General features: G+C 37.3%; 1 protein-coding gene across 6 annotated transcripts in view; it reads left to right on the plus strand.

Moving 5' to 3' along the window:
• NLGN1 (neuroligin 1) overlaps positions 1-22,574 on the plus strand; it is a 325,605-nt gene that overhangs the window by 295,711 nt on the left and 7,320 nt on the right. For 4 of the 6 annotated variants that reach the window (XM_009333585.1, XM_009333582.1, XM_009333586.1 and 1 more), the window contains one exon: positions 20,646-20,858. In XM_009333585.1, the coding sequence (XP_009331860.1) occupies positions 20,646-20,858 (213 nt within the window). The remainder of the gene's footprint in view (positions 1-20,645; positions 20,859-22,574) is intronic. The other 2 variants (XM_009333584.1, XM_009333588.1) reach the window with 1 other exon arrangement.

Raw genomic sequence — 22,574 nt, forward strand, 5'->3', positions numbered from 1 at the left:
CTGGTAACTTGGTCCGGTTACATAATGGGTTGAGTTAATTTTGTTGTCTTGGAAATAAAGGGAGGCATGAAGGGGAGGTTTCCTAGATGTCAGTTCATGACAGAAAATGCAAATTTTTTCAGCAAACCCCGGCCCTTGCTTCTAAGGCCCTATTGAAATCACATCAACATCCTTTATAAAAAATGCCTTTTTCTAGAGAGCTATACGAAGGATCTGAAGCATATTGTGCACTCACATTCCAGGTTCTCTAACCTTCTGCAGTAATTGGCAGCTAGCCTGCTTCAAGGATAAAATTTATAAAGCAGAGAAAGCCTCCCATATGCTGCCCTTTTAAGGAAAGTCTTCTCATTACTGGAAAGCAGGAGCACCGTGATGGTAAAATACTGTAAGGATCATTTATCAATCATGCTATCAGCAAAGCTGCAGAAACACAGAACTAGAGAAATTAGACAGGGAAAAGCTCTATTTTTCATCTTCATCTCCCTATTTTCACCAATGCAAAACTTCCTGGTGCTTTATGTCTCTTAGTTTTAAAAGTTCAGATCAATGAGGTATGCCACCATTTCTCTCAGGAAACTTTCCCTCATTTTTAGCAGTTCTTATAACCAAGAAGTATATTTGTTACCTGTTCTTATTTTGGCGCTATTGTGTCTAGTGATAACCTTATGTGGCAACCTGAATAATTCATACTGTAATGTACCTGTCATCCCTAGGGTGTTTTTTGACCAAACTATATTCATTTTACCTTGTGTTGTTTACCCACTTTTTAATCTTTTCTAAATGCTTCCCCCTTCAGCACCTTATCATTTTTGTTTCTCTTTTGTGAGCTTACTCTCATTTGTTTTTCCTTTGCATTCCAGATAAGAAAGACACTCTGTGACACCTGGGTTGTTTAGTACCTTTCAACTGCTGAACAAGTGCTGAGCTGTATTTGCAGAAGCATCACTTTTGGCTGCTATATGGCAATGCAAACCTGTGATGGACTTAACTGGAGTAGAAGTGGAAAAATCTCTAAAATCATTATCCTATCTTCTCCTATTTCTCCCCAGGCTTAGCAGTCTGCATTTTTTCTGAAGCTAATCTTTCTTTATAGTGTTTTTATACTCTCTGCCTCTATTTTATTGTTGCTGTGTTCACAATCCCCTTTCCTTTTTAGTGCCATTGGTTAATTTAACAGATCTTCTTCCTTCTTCCGTATTATTTGTCAGGGTTTTGAATGAGGTGCTAACCCTATTTTTTGTGGTGCTCCCTTCAATACCCTGCACCACCAACATGGTTCCCAAAATCAAGAGCTCAGTCGATGTGAACTTAGGAAATCTTCAGGTCATGTAGGAAGCGTATAAATGAAAGAAGCAGACAATCATAAGCAAGGAACAAAATTTGATAAACAGCATTTGATAATCTCAAACAAATACAACTGTCAGCTCTATGTTGATGAATCACAGATGTACCTCTTTATTCCTAGCTGCTTGATTTCCCCTTCCTGACTCTCAACACTCTAATTATTGGGAGAGTGAGAGGTTTGTTTCTTTATCCTTCCAGCTTCCTTCTGTTTCTAACAAAAGTATAAATACATTCCCAGTCTTCTAATATTTCATTTGTTTTGGAGTTTTCTTCCCACTAAATATTCTTTCCATTTAATGAAATGGATTCAGCTTTCTTTCCCATTTAATGGGTTGGAAATTAGCAGTGAACAGGAATAGTCCATTGCTTTGGTCTGTAGTTTAGGAAATCTGTGAGAAGAAAAGGAAACACTTGTGAAGGCTGTCTGCAGACTCAAGAATGGTCTTCATTTTGCTTTTGTAATTTTATTTAGAGTACAAGGCCTAGTAAATTAAAGCAGATTCAGTTCAGCAGAAGGCAATGTTGTTCAAATGCTATAGCTTTTTTTTGTTTTCCCAGAGAAATACTATTTGTCAAACTTAGTTTTTAGCATGTGGTTTACATTTTTTCCTCAAATTTACTTACATTTATGGTTAGCAATCTATAAGGTCTAAGAGGATTTTATATAAGTTAGGTAACCACACATAGACTTCTGCATTCTGATTCTTTTGTTGTTCTTATTATAGTGTAAATAAGACATTTTTAGATGGCCATTAGTGTTGTATTGTGTCATACTAATTGATCAGATTGTGGTTTTCTAAGTAATATACGGTGGTCTCAAGGGTATTGCAACAACTCCACAGCACCATCAGAAGTTGTATGTTTTACAGATAAGCCCATTATATGGAGTCACGCATGTAGGATAAACAGGCAGCACAAGTAGGCTTTATCAGCGTAGGGCCCCCAAGGGTTGTACACAGCACAAGAAAATCCAATTAGAGCCGCAGGGAGTTTTTTCAATCTCTTAATCGGCATTGCAGCACTGCAGATGGATATTATTGCCCACTACTTAAACTTTATTACTCCATTTTTCTGTCTGTAGCCCTTCGCCTTGCCAACCCACCTTGAAGAGACGGCAGGCAGAACCATATAATACTTTTTATGACCTTGGCATCTGCACTGTTTTGTCGCTCGAAAGATAAGTAGGATTGTGACAAGGAAGAGGAAGCTGGCAACCCTTTGAGTTGGTTTTACAAGTGCAGTTTGCCCTGCATCCCAATCACAAGAGCTAGCTGATCCTCCTGAACAATGCTTCACCCGCCCTTAATGACTGTAAACAGAATTTGCAAGACCAACTTCTTTTTGAGGCTAATGCTTTTAAAAGAGGAGGCAGGATGATCTAGGGTAAAGGAGCAGGTGTTGGCTGCATTCCAGCTCCGGTTTGCATGGGAGGTACAGATTCATTGTGTGACCTTGCATTGAGTCACTTGACTTCCAGTGTTTCAGTCATGCTATAAAATTGACTAAAAGCGGGACTTAAACCAGACACTGCATCCTGGGTAAATAATATACTTAGAGAAAACATATAGGAGAAGGGGATTATGTTTTTGTATCTTAAAATACCTTTCCTGACAGAAAGGGTGGGTTTGCTATGGATGAATAATCTGTTAGCATAAATTACTGTTATTTTCAGTGTTGGCTTACCAGGTATATGTATCAAAGAGTGATACAGTCTGCTTGATTTTATGGTACATTAACTTTGCCAGAATGCATTTATTATATTTAAAACCTGCTAGGTACCTGCAGTGGGAACAAAGATTGTATAATTATTTTTTCTTTAGCTTGTGGGAAACCAAATGCTTTGAACATAAAAGATTCTAGGGGTGAAAAGTTCATTCTGTTCACCCCTCCGTGGTGAGAGTATAGGCAAAAGGTAATCTGATTACTAATCTGAAAACAGATGAAAGAAACCAATATAGTGATGAAATAACTGCTACTTCCATTTCTGCCCTTTGTATTATTGGAAATAGTAAACACATGCAATAGCTGAGCTGTGAAGCAAATCTTTCATTATTTTATAATAAGCATCTTCTCCAATCAATTAATCACTCTGGAATAAATAGCTTCAGGGTTTTGATTTTAAAACATATATGCAAGATTTTGCTGCAACAGCAATAAACAGCAGGAAATGTACCAATGTTCAATCCCTGTTTTAAATGAGGAATGCAGAGTCTATGAAATTAATGGAAATATCTTCATTAAGTTCACTGGCTTCATTGCCTCAGAAAACAATCATTTGTCCTTGAAAGCCTTGCAAAATCCCCATGAGCAAATTCATAGGAAGTGATGGATAAAGTTTTCAGTTTTGGATGGCTTTTCCATACAGGTCTTGGGTAAGTTCATTCTTACATCCCAACTCGGTTACTTTATTATCTGACCTCTTATCATTTATATGATAATAGCTGTGCCTCCTTATTTACTCTGTTTTGTACACTGGTCAATACCTGCTCTATCTATGTGGGGAAAAGGTGTCTGTATGGATACTGTGATATGCAGAAAGCTGTCCGATCTTTTTTTGTCAACAATGAAACTCATTGATCCTGAGATAGATAGATAGATAGATAGATAGATAGATAGATATATACATATATAAAAAAAAAAGGTAAACTCACCACTACATTTTGAAAGCAGAGAACAACTTGCTAGTTCCACAACTCCTCCTATGCTTGGAACATGATAAGGGATTAAAATTATGCATATTTAAAATGTAAGAAGCCTGAAGCCCCCAAGCAATAGCAAGCCAAGGACAACAATAAGTACTGTGATCTAGACATGGACGTTGTCCTTTGCTCTATGAAGCAAGGTACAACCCACAATACCTGTGAGCTTATCAGAAATAGCTTTTAAGTCACCTAGAACCCTGTGAATGCAAAAGTACCAATGAAAATAATGGCCGTATAGTTACAAATAATGATGTGTTGTACTACACGGGTCCAAACAAGCTTGCTTTTCTTATGTCTACATTTTTGACTGTCCAGCTATAGCATTCTTTTACTCGACATTTTTTTGGTACATAGCATCTTTTCTCCATGCTCTGTATCTATTTTGACATAGTTCTGGGAAGGACAAAGGTAGAAGGAAGCATAAACTCTCCTACATGGCCAGTTCCCAACAGCTATCAGGAAGTGATTTACAGTATTAAAGTAAATATTTTTCATACCTTGCCCAGCATTATTTGTGTTCAGTCACTTTTAGTGTGAGATATAACACATTGTTGACTATGATGTATACATATTGTGAAACAATAGCTGGGGCAGTGCACAGCAGTATTTAAAAATTATTTAGAATGAAGCAGACAACCAATATATGTGTTTTAGTTTTTAACACATATAACTAATGACACCGGGAAACTTAATATAAACTATATATTTAAAGAATTGAAAAAGTATTGAGAGTATTGGGGAAAAAAATCAGTTCAAGGTTTGATCAGATCTACCTCCATATAGACTGTAATAGCTGGAGATTGGCTTATTGACAGCAGAGGGAAGCACAGCATTCCAGCCACTGTAATGCTTTTAAATGGTCTTCCATAATGCTGTTAAATAGTCTTCCAAACTTAGAGCAATGAATTGCAATTCTGAGGAGAAGAAAGAGGATACAGTAGAAGTTCTAGTTTCTACCCTGGAAAGAAATATATTGTCTTAAAATTACTGAGACTAGTTCTAAACATTTAGGGACATATTCTACTTATGTTTTAGATCATATGTGATTTTTCCATAAGAATTAGCAAAACATTTTCAAAATTAGTATTTTGAAATTATGATTCATCACCTTCTTTGAATTTGACGGATGGATCACTGAAAAGCAAAAACCGTGTGGTACCTTTTGTTCTGATGGAGGAAAACACCAATGATGTACAGAATGATACTAAATGAAACTGCTAGTCATTGAGCCACTCTCTTCCTTTCTATAGTCTATGTAGTCAACCCATCACTGCTGTTTTCGGAAGTTAACAAATTAAAAGAGGTGAAGTTTCTTCAGCAACTGTCTCATGAGTAAAGAACAAGAACATAAGTACTTTAACTGTCAAGTGATGTTCTACACCATTGACTACAAATATAAAGTTATGCGTGTTATGTTAGAAGCTGAGAAATCATATAAAGATTAATCAAGCCAGCACATCAACTCATTGTATCACACTGATCCTCCACTGAAAACAGCTGGTATTTTGCTAGCAGTACATTGCCAGAAATGGGACATGATTCTATATTGCAGTGTCAGAGATGCCTTTGTTAACTGAAACAATCCTCGGAGTCAGCAGAATTAATGTTGAGTAGAAATACATTTTCTGACAAATCTCGAGCATACCAAGAATGCAATCCATTGCAATCTAGCAGATGCGCTTTACATTCAGTAACTTTGTCAGGATGTTGCTTGAGATCTGATGGTAATTACTGATGTGTCATTTGGGGTGTGTTGTTGAGCAAAGACTATTGAAACTCAATTTATTTCATCAGTTAGCACCCAGCTTACATTATACAGTATGTTAAAAGAACGTTCATACTGGAATTTTAAAGGTGGGCATGTGGTTGCAAAAAATCTTCAAAATATAATGGCACAATAATTCGCTAGCTATTTCATTGCTTAAGTCTACCAGATCCTATTTCTGGCCTCGTAATTCAGAGGAAGGTTCAACTACCTCTTCCACCACAGCTTTCCTCTATAATCTTGGGTGTGTCGCTCCCTTCTTTGTTCTTTGTGCTATGTCTCCTTGTTCCTATGAACCAAGTATTACTACTACCTTATTATTCAGGGTGAGGATAAAAACATAACATACTGTAAACCATCCTGATTCCAGAGTAATTCACGGCAACATATAAATCTCATATAAAGGAAGAACAGTAATAGACCATTTATATTCTGTTCCCTCAACCTGCTCCCTTCAGGAGCAGATCATGACTGAAATCAGAGTGGACCCTGGGACTTGAGCGTGCTTACACACCGTATGGAAATGTCTGACTTAGAGGAGGGAGAGGTGGGAGATGCTGTGCAAGGAGAGGTGCAGCAGCTCCAGGAGAACAGGGTATCCTCCAATTGGCTACCGCAGGTTTTGTGAAACTTTTTTTTTTTAAAGATTATGATATTGCAACAGCATGGGCAGAAATCTGCTTCTCTTAGGCTACTGAGAAACTGTGAGTCATGTTGGTTTAATAAACTCTCTTTTAATATTATTTCACCTTCCCAACTTTTCTTTTCCACATGTTGACTCCTTTCCTTCACACAAAGCCTAAGAACAGCCTTTGTTACCTCTCTAACATAATTAAGCCCAGGGCTGTGGTGAGGTTTTAAGCCTTTTACAATAATAAACAGCAGCTAAAATCACCTGTCAATACCTACTGTCTGTGGTCTTTCTTTTCAGGTGAGGTGGTCTTTAGTCCTATGAGTTCATACCTCCTGCCTTCAAGTGATGTATGTGAATGAGGTTTACTGGCATAGTCCTGGCTTTATTTACCTTCCATAGGTAATGATATTTCTTGGCCTGGAATGAAACATTTTCCCATTGTAAATAACATAGATGCCATTGTACCGTCCATGCAAAAAATACTGGTTTTAGTGACAATCTTTGCGTACATAACATAATCCCTTGAAGGCCCAAATTCTGTGACTTTTCTCCCATTGAGTGTATCTTCCTATACAATTAAGGAGGCTGTTTTCAGTTATTTAAGAGAAATAAGTGCAGGAGAATAGAGCCTTAAGAAATGAACATTAGTTATCCCAAAAGGGACCTAGTGAGAATGGAAGCTTAAAAGAGTCTACACAGTTTAATTCATGCACCATCTGTTTCTGGGAAAATTAGCACAGATTAGATTTTCCAACTCATCTGAGGCTAAGAAAGTGCCTTTAGAACCTGTAGTATTTGGTTAAGTGTTAAAAACAAATTAGCACCATTTTACTTACTGTGTGAATACTGTGTTATCAGTTCACTTTGTAGTAAGCTATAAGAATTGTAATGGCAAAATAGAAAACTGATGCCTCTGAGCAAGCCACTCTTTGCCATAATGTTTCTTAGCTGCCTTATAGAAGGTGCTTGACATTCTTGTCCTCTTCTGAGCACTGTTTTGTTAGACGTGACTATTTTGTATAAATTCAGTTCTTGCTCAGGGCTGAGAATTTGTTCCCTGTGACCTCTGACTTGTGTTCCTTCTCTCAGTTTGGCTGCAAGTGGGTTGTAAGCTTCAAGACACCTAATTTCATCCAAATGTGAGTAACTGAAGAATATTAGCCTCCCCATAAAAGAATCCTTCTACTCAAAGACCGTGCTGTTGTATAGTATATCAAATATAATATCAAAGTATTACTTTATAATTGTAAAGTAGCTTTCAAAGAAGTGTTAGATTTTAAAATACATGACAGAAACATGAAATAATTTAGGTTTTGTTGGTTTTATTTTCCTCACTTTGCTACTCACCAGGTTTCTGTATTCTTATGGCAAAAAGGTGAAACTAGCCATGCTAGATGAGGCTGTTACGTGATACTCTCCAATTAGGCAATATGGAATACCTGGCTTCCTACTGTGCATCGAATATAGGGGCAGTAAATGCAAAGTTAGCATCTTTCACAGTATATTTACCTCAGCTGGACTCTGGTTTTCTTTCACTGTATTTGTTGCAGAACTCTTTACATGTGGAGCAATCTCAGTTATTGGGAGCTGGATGGCATATGTACACACATTTTTCTTTTCAAAGATTTCCAGAATCTTACTTCAGCTTCCAGTCATCTCACATACTTAATTATCTGAAACATCAATTATTTTTTGCTACCCATTAAATATTACTTAGTTTAGCCACTTTGTCGATGCTGTATATTTGACGCAGTATCTATGAATGCACTTACTAATGTCATGGTTTTACATATGTCAAAAGATTAAGGGCCTGGAATCACACCCTTGCATGGTTTGAACTGGCAGATTTTCTTGACTTCACCAGAATTAGTTAGATTTAGAATAGCAATGAGCCTGGTCCATCTGTACATGGGTATATGCATATTTTCAGATCATGTAGTGGTAATGCATATGATACTCATTTTGGAATGGAATGAAAGGATGCAACACCTTATGGAAAGCTAGAGCTCTGCATTTAGTTGAGGCTGCTGTAGGCAATCTTTCAAAGAATTCTCTAATTGTAACAAAACAGAGTAAAAAAATTGCCTTTCAGCAACTGAATAAACATTTGAGATCATTATTGGAAAGAGTACAGGCATTTTTGTGTTGGTACTTTATTGGTGAATGAAACTTTATTTAGTGAAGCCTGAAGATCAACATGCTGATAGCATGTGTCTGTGTGTGCCCACGCATATAAAGTATTTCTTACTAATGCCTTTAAATAAAGGTATTTCAGCTTTGCTTTTGTGGTTTCAAGGTGCTAACTGAAAAGCGAAACTCAGAGTACTACAACATTTGTTCTTATGGTACTCCAGAAGCCTACATTGAGTTAATCGGTGATTTTTCACAGACGACATCTAATCTATAAGTATAAATTACTTTGCACTCTTATTATGCCTTAATTGAAGTGCACCAATGTGAAATTGCAATGGATGGAGCTGCAGTGATTCTAGCCTCAATTAACTTTGGGTGGATTTGAGGCTTTTTTCCTTCCTTTTCCTTGGACTAAGGACAATTCTTTGACATCTTGTATTTATTTACATTGTTGCTAGAAAAGTTATGACCAGGTATTTTATAAGACTGCTCGGAAGAGATACACAGGAGTTGTGTGTATGATTTATATATTAATACATGTCTTTTATGTCCTACTGTCTTGTGTAACAGCTGTACAGACAGCAGTGGCCAAATCTCTCAGGATTCTGCTGGGGAGGAATAGTTTAATAGCAATAATTTTTTTTGGTAAATGGCAGTTACCGTCTGTGTAACAGCTACCCTGATTCCATTCTTGACTTTTCTTGAGCTCCCTGCCTTTAAGACACAAAATGTGTGTTGCAGCACAGTAAAATCATTGTGAAGAGATAAAGTATCTTGCCCTATGAAACAGGAAATTCAGACACAGCAGAAAGCAAAAATTGTACCAGGAGAGGCAGGATGCCGTGTAAGAAAGGAACAGGCATATGGTGATGCAGTTAAATCTTAGTTACTTCACATTTTACCAGAACTGATAGATATTTACCAGAAAATTAGATTTTATGCCTCTGTCTAGGCATATATGCTCTTAGAAATATTTCTGGTGTTCAGTTAATAGCAATGAAAACAGTATAAGAACCTTGCTAGCACAAGCCTGTGTATAAAGATAGTTGTTTGCAACAATATTTTTGTTACAGACCTCTCAAAATTTTCCCTAGTGGCTCAGACAGTCATAAAGTATGTTTGTGTTTGCTCTTAATTGGTTTGCTTTTCTTAGTGATCTTTGGCCCCTGAGAAGCAGTCCATAGACTTTTAGAGGTCCACAGGTATAAGTTGAAAACCTGCTATATTTCTTAGTTTTCTTACTGTTGGACAAGTCCTTTTCTCTGGGTAAGAATAGATCCAGCATCTCTGCCATCATAAATACAAATGGCAGCTGCAATAACAAGCCGTGATGTATAATCTGATGTGCTATAATTATGGCGGTGTTGCAGTGTGCTCCAACATGCCTCACTTTACAATTCAAACTGAAACGGGATTGCTGCTTTTTCTACTTACTATTTCTTATTAGAAGTTATTCTTACATGCAGGCTAAGATAGCCACAAATACAGTGGACAGTAAGACAAATATGCCTCTAGGTGTTTAAAGGGACAGAGCAGAATGTCATCTTTCTGATCACTGTGGTACCGCTGCATATTGTATTGCAGCAAGGAAACAGATGTGGATGCGATGCCGCAGGTAGGTCAAGGAGTTGGTCAACCACATAGCATCTGTAGACAGCATGGCAGATTATTATCACAGGTGTGAAAATATTGCCAGGTATTCCCTAGGACTTGTCAAGCAATAAATTGATTGTGTGCCCCCAAGTATATTTCAAAGAGCATAGTGGACACATATATAAATTCATATGAATGACAGAACTCCAAAAATAATGTTGACACTGATTAAATAAGATTAAGCTTTGCAAAAAGAAAAGAGAAGGGAAGGGGAAAGGGAGAGGAAGAGAGAAAGGAGGAAGATAGAAAAGCTGTATTTCTCAGGCTTTCTCAAAACTTATTTCAATTCCCAGTACATTTAAAGGGTCTATCTGCACTGATCAGGCTATAGAAGTGAGATCTTGATTATTTAAGCCTCGTGTGTTGTTTAAGTCACACATTCAAAAGCGAGAAGGCATTTTTGTGATCATCTGGTATGACCTCTACCTGTATTATACTGTTCGTAAAACTTTCCTGAATTAAATCTTATCTGAACAGTGACATATTTTTAGAAAGCCTCCAGTTCTGACTTAAAAATGCAAGTGTTGACATACTGAATGCAGTTCTTCATAAATTGGTCCAAGGGTTAATCTTTTCTATTTATTTTCAAATAAGGAGATTTGAGTTCACAGTAAATTAGCACCATAATTTCTGTGTTCTGATTGAAAGATTGCACTTTCAAATAGCTGCTAGGCTTCTAACTAGTGATTTGCCTATACAGTTTTACATGAAGATTTATGACTTCCCTTTCATCAGCTCATAGAATATATATTAGCATTGATTGGACCCTCATTGCAAATCTCAACACTGTGAAGAAGTATAAAAAATTATGGTGCTGTCCCTCTCAATGGAACTTGTAATTAAATTATGATTTTCTTATTTGTAAAATATGAATTCTCCCTTCTAGTGAAATTAAACCTATACTTTCTCTCATCCACATACATATTCAAGATTCTGAAAAACTGCGTGGTATTACTGAAAACATATACTAATATACAACCAGAGTGACCATTATAAAGCAAAGACGATTTCCAGGCCTAAGTTAGAAAAAGTGTTCTCTGGCATGTAACAATCAATTAAAATGTACTACCTAAAAGATGCTTTTGAAAGCTGAATCTGAACTATATGTAGTTCTAAGTAGCTGCACATATTACACAGCTCATTATATAGCAAAAATTTCTGAAATATATTGGGTAGAAAGATCTTCAAATAACACCTCGGCTATGTTGAGATAATGAACTCATTTTGCCCAAATCTTGAAGGAAAATGGAAAGCAGACTTTTTATGGGGTCAATTTTGATTTTTAAAGCCTTGCACATTAAGAACATTGATATTTGTTAACTCTCCACTATAACATGTTTTCTAGGTTTGTAGCTGCTCCCTTTAATTGTATCATCTGAAGTTAAAAGTTATGGCATATTGCATGAAAGACTAGCATATCGTAATGCCTCGTTTCTGATCTTGCTACTGAAAATGGGGATGCTGAAAGACCGTAGTAAAGGACAGATATTTGATGCAATGTGCTGTGGGATACTTAATTTTGCATATTGTACTACTTGAAGTAAGTAGGACTGGAACAGCTGTGCACTCAATCCTGGTGAAGACAAGAATCTCTCCCTCGGGGCATTGCTTTCTTCTGCCAAGTAGGGAAGTCAAGTGATGTCTTTGGCTATGGACTTTTCTGTTCTCTCATGTAGTCTTTCCTTATCATTTGGGCTTTAGCTGAGTATACTTGAAAGGATCAGTATGAGTTTGATTTTATTATTCCACACTTTATCCTATAATAAGATTCGGTTTTGCCCATGCTGTCTTTTAGAGGCTATTGATTTTATTTATATTTTTGTGAAAGTTCTCAAAGACGGTCGTTCATAAGAGCATTGTTATTGTATTACTTATAATACAGCATTGTTCATTTCCTGTGAAAAGTTTGTACGCAACTTAAAAATACTTTAAAATAAAAGTTGTGTCACCCTAGAGCATGACTCAGCTATGTACTAACAACTATGATTTTTTACCTTGTGGAAGGCATTTATGCAGATGTTCTCTGCTGGCAGCAGGATTGCTTATTTTTTCAGAGATGAAAATATTCATAGATATCTGCTCTTTTCTGTAGCAAACCCCATCTTTTTTCTGTGTTTTTAATGAAGAAGAGGAGACAATCAAATCAAATGTACTCCAACTGCCTTTTGTGTCCACCTACGCCAAATGTCATTCATCGATTCTTAAGGCTTCCTTCTACTTTCCAATATGTGTCAGCACACATCACTTAAAATCCTGTAAAATTAGTTTCTGCAGCTGTATTTCTGAGACTAGACTTGCCTCCTCCTTTTCTTTTTTCCTTTTAGAGTGTACCCAGAAATCAGTATTAAGATCACTTCTAGTGGACTAGCCCTATTGCTTATATAACTCTTTCAAAGTATCTCTGAGATTGTTATCAGACTTTCATTTGACTCTTCAGTAAAGACCATCTATAATAAGCTACTATAGAGCTGATCTCTCAGGTGATCATTTGGGACCAGCTGTGTTGTACTTAGAGTAGAGGTCTGACAAGCAGAGGGCAGCTGAAGCCCCTTTTATCCATGCTCCCTGCACTGCAGCCAAAACGTTGGCTGCAAGAACTGCCTGCAGAGCACAGGATCAATTTACACTTCCCACCCCGATACCAACTCTACCGCACAGGCTTAGAGAATTGCTTCTGTGAAATTTGCCTCCGCAGCTGACAGTACTGTAACAAACATCTGACTTTTTGTACTCTCACTATTGCTCACGTCTGACAAGCCTGCCACACACTGCGGGAGCTGTGACCCACTAACCGGTCACGCTTGACATGTGGGCTGGGAGAGCTGGAGAGAAACAACACTGCACCGCGCCATGCTGCAGGCAGAGAAACCAGCCAGCTCGGTACTTTACAAACAAACATTGACCTGCTTCATCGTGTGGGCCTGCCCCATACCACGACCCCATGTGCAAGCTTGGGATTGTCACAGGGACCAATAACATACGTGTCTCACGCATTGAGAATACCCAGAATTTGAGAGACTGCCCACAATTGTCCTGACATGACAGACAAGGCAGAATGGAAAATAACCATTGGCCACATGAAGAAAAGGCAGCTAAAGCTTTTGAAATCACTCTCAGACTTTTATCATCTCTTTACTGAAACTTTAAAGGCAAAGAGAGTCACCCTCTTCTCACAGCCTTCAGAGAATGCTAGAAATTATAATCTCAGACTGCTTCAACATCTACGACATACTTGCCAAGAATATCACAGTAAATCTAAGCATCTTCCTTCCTTCTGTAATGGTTGAGGATAATTTTCCAGGATAAGAAAAAATCTAGCTTCATCCAGACTTTTTTTGACATTTAAAGGACTTCGATGTAGCCTGTGAAAGAGAACCTGTGTTTTGGAAAAAGACTGAGAGTTAGCCTTCTTTGGGCTGCATTGCACCCAGTGAAGCTGTGCTAATACGTCTTTGACAATGGACTAAAGTGCTCTGGTGTGAGATACTGCAGTCTTTCACAATCTGCCTCTATACTAGAAGTTTGCTGTAATGCATCAGTGCTGGCAAGTGACAGATGCCAGACTGAAACAGCTGTAAGGGACTTCTGTAACTTGCAGTGGTCAGTTCGTTTAGCCTCTCACGGGAAAAGAAATTAAGTAAAATGCAAGGAAGGGAAAACTTTTGTTGTTTCAAAAAGCCACAAGGAAAGCCCAGCCTCTCTGTAGGCTCTGGCCACTTCACTAATATTAATTCAAAGGGTTTGGTACTCTGGGAGGAGTGTTAAAAATTCCAGTAGTAAAATAGCAATGCTGAAAAAGCACATCCAAGTTTATACATCATCACACACTTTTCTCCATGTATACTTTCAAAATGCCCAAGGATATAGTTACAAGTTCTTATATTTACTGATTCAATTCTGTAAATTGTTTACTCTGGTGAAATGAATGGGAATTTCCAAAGGCTAACTGCTGGCGCAATAGCACTGGCCAGTGAAGTTGGTACTGTTGTACCAGTTATGACTGAAGTTACGTGAACAGTGGGAATAACTACTCACAAAAAACTTTTCAGTTTCTGAACTGTTCTTTTTAAGTCAGCCATGTAGTCCAGCCATATTGAATGGATGGATTTTCATTCTATAAGAGAGTCTTTGTTAAAAAAAATTAAAAATTCCACAGCTCTAGAACACTTGCAATTAAACTGGCCTCATATCAGAACCCTTCCTGGTCCTCCCCATCACTTCGATCAGTGTTATATGGCACATTCAGCTCTTTTGGTAGTCACAACTTGATCACGGCAGAAATGCAAGCCTAACACATCCCAAAACAGAGTTGTGGGCTGAAAAAATCAGTGCAGGCTATTTGTATGGAAGATACTTGTCCTTAATTTATAAAGTTTATGGTATGACATCAGAAAATATAAGTAAGTTTTCAAACAATTTATGTGACCAGTCACATAACCTTACTACGTGAAAAGTGAATACTTTGCAAATATATGCATATAATATATAGAATCATAGAATGGTTTGGGTTGGAAGGGACCTCTAAAGGTCATCTAGTCCAACCCCCCTGCAATGAGCAGGGACATCTTCAACTAGATCAGGTTGCTCAGAGCCCCGTCCAACATGACAATGTACATCTGTTAACAAATATTTTGCAACAGAACATTTGTCTTCTAATTGTTTAAAAGTACAGTTACAATGTGTCCCCTGCAAAGATTCTGACATATTAATTTATTTTCTATACATAAAACAAAATCTGTATATAAATGCAGTGTCTCGTGTATCTTAAACAGCCAGGAAAAAGTGCATTAAAATGTAGCGTGATACTCTGCACATCTCATGGACTTAAACTAAAATCTTGCAATTCAGAAATCATTAATCTTATTACGAATATGTATGTGGCAGAAAGCTACAGAAACAGACGAGTACTTTGCTAATGTTGCAATTACCTTTTTGTATATTAAATGAATTTGATACAAAACTCCTGATTGAGCAGCATTTTCAGAAGACTTGCTTATCTGATTCTCGAGCAGAGGTATATTGCAGATGTCTACAAAGGAATATTTTTCTTGCACTGAATAGTTTATATTCTCCTACGTCTTCCTTATGGGAGTTCCTAGTCCTTTTAGTCACCTTATCCCTTATCCATTATAAAATATGCTATTAATATTAGGATGTGCTGGTCAGCAAAGCGAGAAGCAGTATCCTCTGCTTCATGAATATCACATATACATTAATGTTCACAGCGCTGCTGCCCACGTAATTCATTCAGATTACTTAGTTGATGCGAATTCAAGAGAGATGTCTAAGATGAAAACAAATGTGCTCTTTAAGTTTAACCATATTGCTTAAAATTCGCTTATCTTGCTCACATTTCTAACTGAGTAGGTATAGTTTAAAGGGCAACTGAAATTTTCTGTAGATGGCAATTACTATTCAATATTAATAGAAGGTGTCAAACTAAAGTCCTAACCAAGGAACTTGCAATCCAGAGGGAATATAAATTCTTCCCTCAAAGTATGTCCTGTATTCTTCCACTATGCGTTGATGCATTTATACTTGTACAATTTAACATTTGCTTTTAACAAAATAAAAGATGACATTTGACTGCATAGGGAATTGTAACTGGAAACATAGCCAAACTATTATAACATATGCCTAAACAGGTGGGTAATATTCAAGTCTTAAGTGTTTCTGCTTTCAGTAACACAGGTCTTTGAAAAAACCCTTTAAGCATGTCAGACCAGTTTTTATAAGCTCTTCTGTTTTATTTTGAGAGTAGCATTTGTTACCGTGTATTTTTTCACAGGCAAATGTTTTTTTGGTCCAGAAAGACATTCTTCCCCTCACATTAATCCAGTCACTAAGGTTGCTGGGTTACGAAACACTTATATGGACAGAAGTCATCAGAGGGAACGTTTGGTTCTCTCTTACGTATCCACTAGCCTGTGCCTAGTCTTTTACTGCATCATGGGGTTGTAGCAGTCCCTTACACTAGGAAAAATTCTGTCTTCCCCTCTGCATTAATTTGAATGTTCAAATTAGGCCATAGCTTAAAATAATTCAATCTACTATGGTTTTCAAAAAAATATTTTCACTTTCCCAACTCTGTTATTTTATTTACTCTTCAAAAATGCTGGAATCATATTAGAAAAAGATTCATCTGAATGGCAAGCGGAAATCATTACCCAGGCAGATAAGCCTATAAAGCATTAAAATTTATCTTAACACAAAATGCAGGGCCTGGTTGTGGCACACACTGCCTATTTGTCTAATGGACATGCAACAGAGAAGTGGTCCAAATGAGCTTCATAAATCTCTTTCTTAAACTCACAAAAGACCACATCCTCTCTTCCATAATTCTATTAGAGTCTGCTCCTTTGGAGGAGATAAAAGAAGAGATAACCTCTCCATTCAGAATATAAAATAGCAATTGTTCAGCTGATGATTGGAATATTTCCAGTAGAAGGACTTAATTATAGAACAAAATTAGCTCAATCTGACCTTTTTAGAGAATAATGCAAAAATAAGTTTTTTTGCAGATGTCTTCCTGGAATAACTAAAATAAGGAATAATTTACTTCACTTTTTTTACAAGAGCAAAAGGTGGTAGCGTATGATAGCAGCATTCTTGGTGAGATGACAATCCAAGGACAATAACAAGACAGCATTTGCAGAAAGGGATAATATATTTTAATAGACTAGCTGATACAGTTTAAAAAACAGACAAGCTTTCAGACACGCAAGCCCTTTTCAGCAAGAGCAAGTTCACCTCTGTGACTCAAAATTGCTAGCTTAATATCTAGATAGTGTAATGATCGTGTCATAGAAATGCATGGAAATGTATGGTATCTATATTAATTACATTCTGAAAGCTCCTCTTGGGTTAAAGACAAAACATATTTTTGCAATCTCTATTTTATCTGAGTGATAAATAGGAATAATTACTTGCACCCACAGACCTACAGACTAGGTATGATGCTGTGTGTTAAAGCATTTCTCTACAGGTGTTTAGTTAGATGAGTTTATCTGTATTGAGGCACTCCTCGCTAGAAAAAAAACCCCAAAACTCGAAAGAAAAACCTCATCTGTTTTATCAGTCCTATCTCTGATTTCATGACATTTTGAATGCTTCTAAGCCATGCTGATACTACTGCATGCAAGAAAAAAGGCATGAACAGGTGGCGATATTAACAGGCTTCTTATGGTTCTGAAAAATGAGATAGAAATGTTTCATGTCATGAAAGTCAACATCAATAATCATCCATCTTGTGTAGATATGGAAGTCAGCCAATGTGGTTCTTGCTGAGGAGGCGTGAGATATTTCTTTTGCATCGGAGCTGCCGCTCAGGACACAAGTCATAATTTGTCTAATATAGATAAATGAGGAGAATATTACTAATACTTCCTTTTTTTTTCCCCCCCTTTTTTTTTTTTTTTTAAATAAACTGAAAGCTCCCTCTTCTGGCACATTTCCTGAACTGAATGCAAGGTTCCTGATGTCTGCTTTTAGCAACAGGAGACATTTCCACTTTTGCTCTCTTTTTTAAGATCCTTTTTGCAAAGATGCTTTAAAACTACTGTATTTATAGTTTCCCAAGGATTTCCCATTTCCCCATCAAGCTTTGGGTCTTCATGTAAACTTATTTAACAGCAGGGGATTGCCCTAAAGCTTCACCTATAATTTTCATCTGTCGCTTTTCCAGGCAAAGACTTACTTGCTTCCCACTTTGCTGCACATTGTACAGAGTATGGAAAACAACTTTTTCCGAAAGTTTGAGTGTTAGCATTCATTTTCCTTCAGGGCGATCACTGTATCTCAGCTATAACCCTACCACCTATTTTCCTAGTAAGTGCCTTGAAATCGCTTTGAGAAATTGACAGGATCTTTCTGAACCAACGCTGCAGCTCTGCTGAGAGCAGATCCTGTCCAGGCTCAGGGAACCTGCAAGCCAGGGAAAGGGGAAAAAGCAAAGAGGGACTTGTTTAGGGCACAGTTTTGGTAACTGCTCTAACTGCTCTCATCTCATTGCTGCCTGTGTTTCAAGGACCGCCAGTGTCAATTGTTTCTCTAATCCCTTAAATCAGTGCAGTCACTTATGTGCTTAAGATGATGAACGGATTTGTCACTGATTTTGTACAGTCATATACTTACACAGAGAAAGGGGAAGACTTTCCCAGCATGTGCAGCCACGGGCTCCTGTAGTTCCCATAAATTCCTACATTTTAATTTTCTTACAGTCAATGGTACCATCCCTCAACTCCAAGCAGGCTGACAAAGGCAGTGAGACTGGTTAGGAAGCTTTCATTAGATTTGCTATCATAGATTCAAAGACATCATCTCTCTGTGTCCTTAAAAACTATTTATGGGGGACAGCATTTTACTGGAGCGTGAAGTCAGGAATGAATGCTTCTGTGCAGGAAGGATTATACTGGGGCCATTCTTTGACATAGGCATGCACACCAGCCCCTCTGGCTACACAGAAGAAAATGAAAGAGAATGAAGCAGAGTAAAATAACATCATAGTCATCTCAACTCAGTACTGAGCTGTAATAGTAAAATGAGAATGAATTGATTATATTTATGACTTCATTTCTGGGCTTTCCCTGAATATCAAGGTGGTATTTTCTTCTATGGTAGTGATGCTACTTTGCTTTTTTTTGCAGTTAAATAGTAATTGTGGCACGTTTTAGTTGTAGAATAGTGGTTATTTTGAAGTCCAGTATCAGAGTAACAATTTACTACGGCTACAGTGAATAAAATATGCCATTAGACTTGGTACATTAGGTCTGGAAGTGGGAGAATTGCTGGCCTGGCACCTTATGCCATTTTCCTGTTCCCTCTCCATGGTAACAAAAATCAGGACTGACCTACACAAACAAAGCTGCTTGCTCTAAACGGAGCATAGCTCAACTACGGAGGCAGCGAGACCAATTAGCGTTCAGTGCAGTTTACAGCAAAGAAGGTCTGTTAGTATAAATGTCTACACATACAACAGAATACCAAATGTAAGCTTGCCATTTGAAGTGAAATCAGAATAATAATAATAAAGTAACAAATGACATGTTCATTATATACATGAATATAGGTACACGCATGCACCTATCCGTATTCTTGTTAAATCCTTACTTTAGCTATGTATACACGCACGTGTCTGTCTTCTTAGAAATGTCTCAAAAGCTGCTTTTATTGTCATAATGAAACAGTAGGACTCCTTTGAGAGCCATTTGACTGAAAAACTACTGTAAACTTCTTTTGAGTAGGCTGTCTGCACTCAAGAGAGTTAAATCAGTAGAACTTTGATGAGACTAGAAGACCCACTAATATCTAATTAATGTGGAAATAATTGTTGTAATGGTTGCATTTTTCTACAAAGCATGTACTGAAAAACAGTTATACTGTTGATTTAGTGAGCATTAAGTCAGTTTGATATGCAAATGGTGGCACTGGGCTACTTCATAATGCTGGTATTATTTAAACATTTGTTCGTTAAGCTGAGAAAATTGGAAATGTCAACAAATGGGATCCAAAAGCAAAGCAATGTCTTTTATCAACAGAGAGTTTCTTCGAAGTTTTTATTGTCCACCTTCTAGAGTCACTAGCCTCTAATGACAAGAGTAACAGCAATACTAAATACGAGGGTATTGCTGGGAATAAAGTGTAAAACAGTCATTCCTGCACCTGACACATTCTGCTGGTTTTCTTCCAGTATGAATAAAAGGGAGCAATTCTTGTGCTCTCCGGATTACCGGAGAGCATCTTTTTGATGTTAAGGGGTCATGGAAACAGCTTAAATTGTCTTTATCCATTTAATGTAGATTCAATTAACTCAGGTTAATGACTATGGGATGGAGCTCAGGGAGTTGAGAGCTGCTCACATTGTTCAACCCGGCTTGTCCTGTGACATAAGCTGCATTTTTGGGGGGAGAAAAAAGGAAAAGATAGTGTGTTGCCAGGACGTAACCAAACACAGTCTACAGAGAAGTGTAACCGTTACCTCTCAGGCATGCGCAAAGCTCATGGCTGCATCTAAGTACAGAAGTGCAATACATAGTTGACCAAATCACTTACGAAATGACTGCAGCATATCTGTTTGTTAAATGTTTACTCTTAAACTTAGTACAATCAACATGAAGTCTTTGGGAGTAATAGGTTGTGACCTGTTAAGACTTAGCCGAGTATATTGCCTGGGATGCATCTTCATCTTCCCTACATTAATATATCATGGCCAAAAGGGTGAATACCAAATAATTTGTTTCAGGAAGAGTGCAAAATTGCAAATTGTTGTCCAGTGAATATGGAAAATTCTACTACAATATTATGTAGTTCCATAATATTTAATGGCATGTACTTTTGACATCTTACTTAGAAGATTGCAAAAGGATTACTCAGAAGAGCACTTACTAACCCTTTCTTTTTTCATTTCCATTCACAGGATTTTTGAGCACTGGGGACCAAGCAGCAAAAGGAAACTATGGCCTCCTTGATCTAATTCAAGCTTTGCGATGGACTAGTGAAAATATTGGGTTCTTTGGTGGTGACCCATTAAGAATAACTGTTTTTGGATCTGGTGCAGGCGGTTCATGCGTCAATCTGTTGACTTTATCCCATTATTCTGAAGGTAACCGTTGGAGCAATTCAACCAAAGGTATTATGCAGGTTGCAAATTTTGACAATTTTGGTGTCTGCATGCCACCGCCATTAGTACTATGTGATGCTCTGTATTTTTTCTTTGTTCCTATGAACTGTTGAGTTCAGCTCAATATTAAGCAAACTTTTTAAAGGCTGTACAAGCTGCCTTCTCCCTCAACTCTTCTGTGCATGTTTAAATTTTGGGTCACTTTCTTCTTTTTCCTATGGAGCTTTGTAGAAACACTTTATAGCAGACTTCTGAACAGCATTTTCTCGGTGCATCATTTTTGTCTCTTTTCTTTCCTACCTAAGGGTGTCCTTTTTGGAAAACCAGTCAGTCATGCTCACAGTAGATGAGGTCATCTATATTCAGTCAGTCATAAAAGGCATGTTTAGTTTCTCGTGAGGAGTAGAATTTAAAGAAAACTAAAATGACACAGTTTCTCTTTTCAGGCTAACAGCTGAAAACTATTATTTTGTGTGAAGGAAACAAGTACCTGGTTCAGAAATCTTTTGTCTGAAACTGCATGAACTTCACTTGCTGTCATCTAATAAAAGAGTGGTTGAATGTTTTGCATGCATGATCCAAAATTGTCAAAGCATCCAAGTTGCAAATGGATTTTCTTCTATATGTTTTTTCCTATTCCATAACTAACACCTTTTCTCTCTAGTTGAGGCAGACAGCAGGAAATTAAAAACATGCTGTTTGAGGCACCCAATTTCTTTTTCCTATGATTTTTGCACCACAGCTCCACACAGTTTCTCTCATTTGTATGGCTATTGCTTATTGATCACATTACTTTTGTCTCATTGTTTTCACACAGTTTTATCTGTATTGTTTAGTTTTACCAGGGACATCACACTGTGCCCTGTGCATACAATCCTCCACTAATTTATATTGCTGTATCTCCATGGGGCACTAACTGGCCAGTCATAAAAAAATAATTCCACTGACATTAAAAGAGCTGCATTTACCCAAACTCATGATGCAGAGCCCACTGAGGTCAACAGAAGTGACAGATTCTTCAGATCAGGCCTTTACACTATTTTAAATGAGAGAAAAATATAGCTTTTACAAGAAAAGTCTAGTGGAAAATAGACTGTGTTTTAAATTTTAGTCTATTTCCACAATTTGATTTTTAATGTAATCTTTTTTTCCATAACTACCTGCAGTTAAATAGGACATATTTATAAACTGGCCTATGAGAACAAGATGTAAGCATTACCTCCGAGGGTCACACTGCACCATCTTTTTTCATCAGAACTCACAAAAATAACTTTTGTCATAGAGGATTTAGCTTAAGGTTGAATGAAGACACCTGGTTTATCGTCCCTAAGTCTTACTTTATCTTAATCTTGGTCTTCCTGATGTAACATGGCATTAATTTGAAATGCCACATTTACAATATCTGGACAGTCATGTGTTGCCTCTTATCAGCAAATTTTACCCTGTCATATTCTAACACATGGCCAGAATTCTGCTAGGAGCAGAAATTGTTTGGGGAAACTGATGCAGTAACTTGCCAACATAGCAAATCAAAGGATTCGGGAGAGGACTGGAGAGGGCTTACAGATGTATACTTAAAATCCAATTGTGAAAGTAAATTTTTGAGGATTTCTTTTATAAGAAAGCAAAAACATGCTTTATTGAAATTCGGATTAAACAGAACAATGTGCCACTCCCCCATGTATGTTGTTTCATTTGGGGATGGTTAGACCTGCCATTAAAAAA

This window comes from Pygoscelis adeliae, unplaced genomic scaffold (assembly GCF_000699105.1).
Source record: "Pygoscelis adeliae isolate BGI_AS28 unplaced genomic scaffold, ASM69910v1 Scaffold220, whole genome shotgun sequence".
NCBI lineage: Eukaryota > Metazoa > Chordata > Aves > Sphenisciformes > Spheniscidae > Pygoscelis > Pygoscelis adeliae.